Genomic DNA, 2,983 nt, shown 5'->3' on the forward strand with positions numbered 1-2,983 from the left:
CTGTTCCGGTAGTGATTCACATAGAGCTAATCGAACAATCAGGCAACCGGAACCCGTAGTTCCAGGATTAAGGCCGTGTTCGGCAGCCCTCCGCTCCGCGGCTCTGCTCCTGGAGCGGCCGGAGCGGAGCGGCCCGCAGTGCATTTTCCTGGAGTTGGAAAACTGGCGCTCCGTCCGCTCCCCGTATTATACGGAGCTGGAGAGCTGCCGAACAGGGCCTAAGTTTCCTCTCCGGGAACTCCACATCCCGTCACGCAATAAGACCATGCAACACTACAGCCATTACAGGCATTTACGTAGCATGCATGCAGCCGCACCCATGGACTCTTGTGAACAAATAATTTGCTTTATATACCACTGAAAATAATACATCACACTGCAGTCGATAATATCAGATGATGCATGCACCATCTCGTGCATTTACTTACAGCAACTAAGAATTAACGGACGCTAGTTGGGGGCGTAGCACTTCTTCCTGATCTCTCCCTCGGCCCTGGTGAGCACGCCCACGTCCCCCATCTTGATCATGGACGCGCTGAAGTCCTTAAAGAACTCGCCGTCGAACTTGCCGGTGGCGATGCGCTGGACGTAGTCCCTGGTGGTGTCGTCGAAGAGGAGAGCCGCATCGGAGCGGAAGAGGCCCCTCCGCTTGGCGACGTGGCGATAGTAGCTGGTGTCGAAGGTCTTGTAGCTCCCGGGGTCCATCTCAGACAGCATAGCGCGGTCATCAACGCTCTTGCACTTCAGCCTCAGCTTGTCGGCGTACTCGCTGTCCAGAGACGGGTCGACGAGGCCATACGCACCGTTCTCGCCGGTGCTGTTGTAGAGCCGGTCGGCGAAGGACGGGCAGTGCGCCGTGCCGAGCGTGTGGGCGCCGGAGAGCACGACGAGGTCCTTGAGGTCGAGGCCCTTGGAGGCGAAGATCTTGGCGAGCAGAGGGACGTCGCCGGAGGCCGGGGGCAGCTCGTCGCTGGCCTCCGTGTCACTGGACACCCTTCCGTCTCTCCTTCCCAAAGCCACCGGCCAGAAGGGGCCCTTGGCCAGAACGACGGCGTCGCGGGACATGAGGGTGAGCACGTCGGCGCAGGAGACGATGCCCGGGCACGCGGCCTCGAGTTTGGCCTTCACCCGCTCCACGGAGCCGAACCCTCGCAGGCTCTTGTTCGGCTTGGCGTCCTTCTCCGCCACGTTACATTCGGTGGATTCGAGTAGGACAGAGGCGTCACAACCCTGCAATTTAATTTGCGTTGCATCCACGAACATGTAAGCATACATTTCAGGATCAATGGCAGCAGAAATACGAGAACAGGCTGGGCAAGTTACGTACCCTGACAAAGCAGTCGTGGAAATGAAGCCGGAGGAGTGGGCCGGCCAGGCTGGGCGCGGCGGCTATGATCTTGGCCATCTCCTCGCGGACGATCTTCTCGGCGTCTGGGCATGTCTTGCTGTAGAAGCCGATCTCCAGCTGAGCCACCGCAGCGGAGGTAGCTGCGAGAGCCAGCAGGGCCAGAGGGAGCAGCAAATACCTGACCGCCATGGACCTTAACCAGTTGCACGATCGAACTAAGCTCCAATTAAGTGGCTACGGACAAGAATGTATCAGTACTAGGGAATGAACGGATGACGTGTATTTGTCCTCGCAATCCCTGTATTTATACATATGCCGGCCGGCCGGTTACGTAGTCTTGGGTGCATGTCGACGTGTGACAACCTGTTATCTATGTGCAGAGGCATGTGCTAACTACCATCTCAATACAACCGCCTCAGTTATCATCTGATTCAAACGCGGCTAAACGAACAAGTCAATGCAGAAAAAAGGGGGAAGGAAATAGATGTCGTCGAGGCCGTTCAATCGTCCATGATTGGCGTCCAGCGTAACATGCCATGAATCTACCATCTGTGTCTGAACAAGTTTCAGCGGATGCATGGAAGGCAATTATCCGATAAACTGCCAGAGGATATAATATGCACCAAGGGAATAACCTTCTGTGGCACCATGTGCCTGAACGATGATTAGTTTGAGCAGGCTGTATATCTAATGATATCTCTACAGAATTTCCAATGGTGACTTGTTGCTTCAAGTCGAAAGCGCCTACTTCATACGCTAAGGCACGCCAACCATAGCCTCTATACAATGCGTTCTCACTTAGTGTGTCATTGCAAGGAACCTTGAGTTTTCGCGGCAGAAATGGGATGGTTTTAGCAATGATTTGCGGATAGTTAGAGGCTTACAATATCTCTAACCGATTCCTCAAAAAACATTAGAAGAGTAAAAAATCGACTAGCTACATGTCGACGATGAATGGCGCCAGTGGATCCACAACTTTGTAACTGGAGGTAGTGTGACCATTAAAGTCAATGATGCTGGAGGCAGTTACTTTCAGACAAAAAAAGGACTGCGGCAGGGTGACTTCATATGTTATTTAACATTGTTGCTGATATGTTGGGTATTCTGATTGAGCACGCCAAGTAGGGTGGCCAGATTGCAGGAGTAGTGCCACACCTTATGGATGGTGGCATCTCTATTCTGCAATATGCCGATGACACAATTCTTTTTATGGAACATGACCTGGCAAAGCTCGAAATCTGAAGCTATTGCTTTCGGCGCTTGAGCAAAGCCAGGTCTTAAAAGTAACTTCCATAAAAGCGAAATGTTCTGCTTCGGAGCAGCCGTTGAGTCGGCGGCCGAATATGCTGACATATTTGGTTGCACACATGGCCAATTCCCGATTAGGTATTTGGGAATACCGGTTCACTATCGGTGTCTCACTATTGCGAAGTGGAAGCATGTAGAGGAGCGTCTAGAGAAACGGTTGAGCGGTTGGAAAAGAAAGCTGCTCTCGGTTGGGTGACGACTGGTTTTGATTATTTCCGTCCTCACAAATTTGCTTCGCTATATGCTTTCTTTCTTCCAACTACCAAAAGGAGTGTTGCAAAGATTGAACTATTTTAGATCCAGATTCTTTTGGCAAGGAGAAGGGAA

General features: G+C 52.2%; 1 protein-coding gene across 1 annotated transcript; it reads right to left on the reverse strand.

The window, feature by feature from the left end:
* Positions 1–333: 333 nt before the first annotated feature.
* On the reverse strand, positions 334–1,608 carry LOC123175516 (peroxidase 1). The gene is made up of 2 exons (XM_044590226.1): positions 1,328–1,608; positions 334–1,230 (listed from the first exon to the last, which is right to left on the reverse strand). Exons 1-2 carry the CDS (start codon positions 1,535–1,537, stop codon positions 451–453), a joined length of 990 nt encoding a protein of 329 aa, XP_044446161.1. The 5' UTR covers positions 1,538–1,608; the 3' UTR covers positions 334–450.
* Positions 1,609–2,983: the final 1,375 nt, after the last annotated feature.

This window comes from Triticum aestivum, unplaced genomic scaffold (assembly GCF_018294505.1).
Source record: "Triticum aestivum cultivar Chinese Spring unplaced genomic scaffold, IWGSC CS RefSeq v2.1 scaffold128337, whole genome shotgun sequence".
NCBI classification, from domain to species: Eukaryota; Viridiplantae; Streptophyta; class Magnoliopsida; order Poales; family Poaceae; genus Triticum; species Triticum aestivum.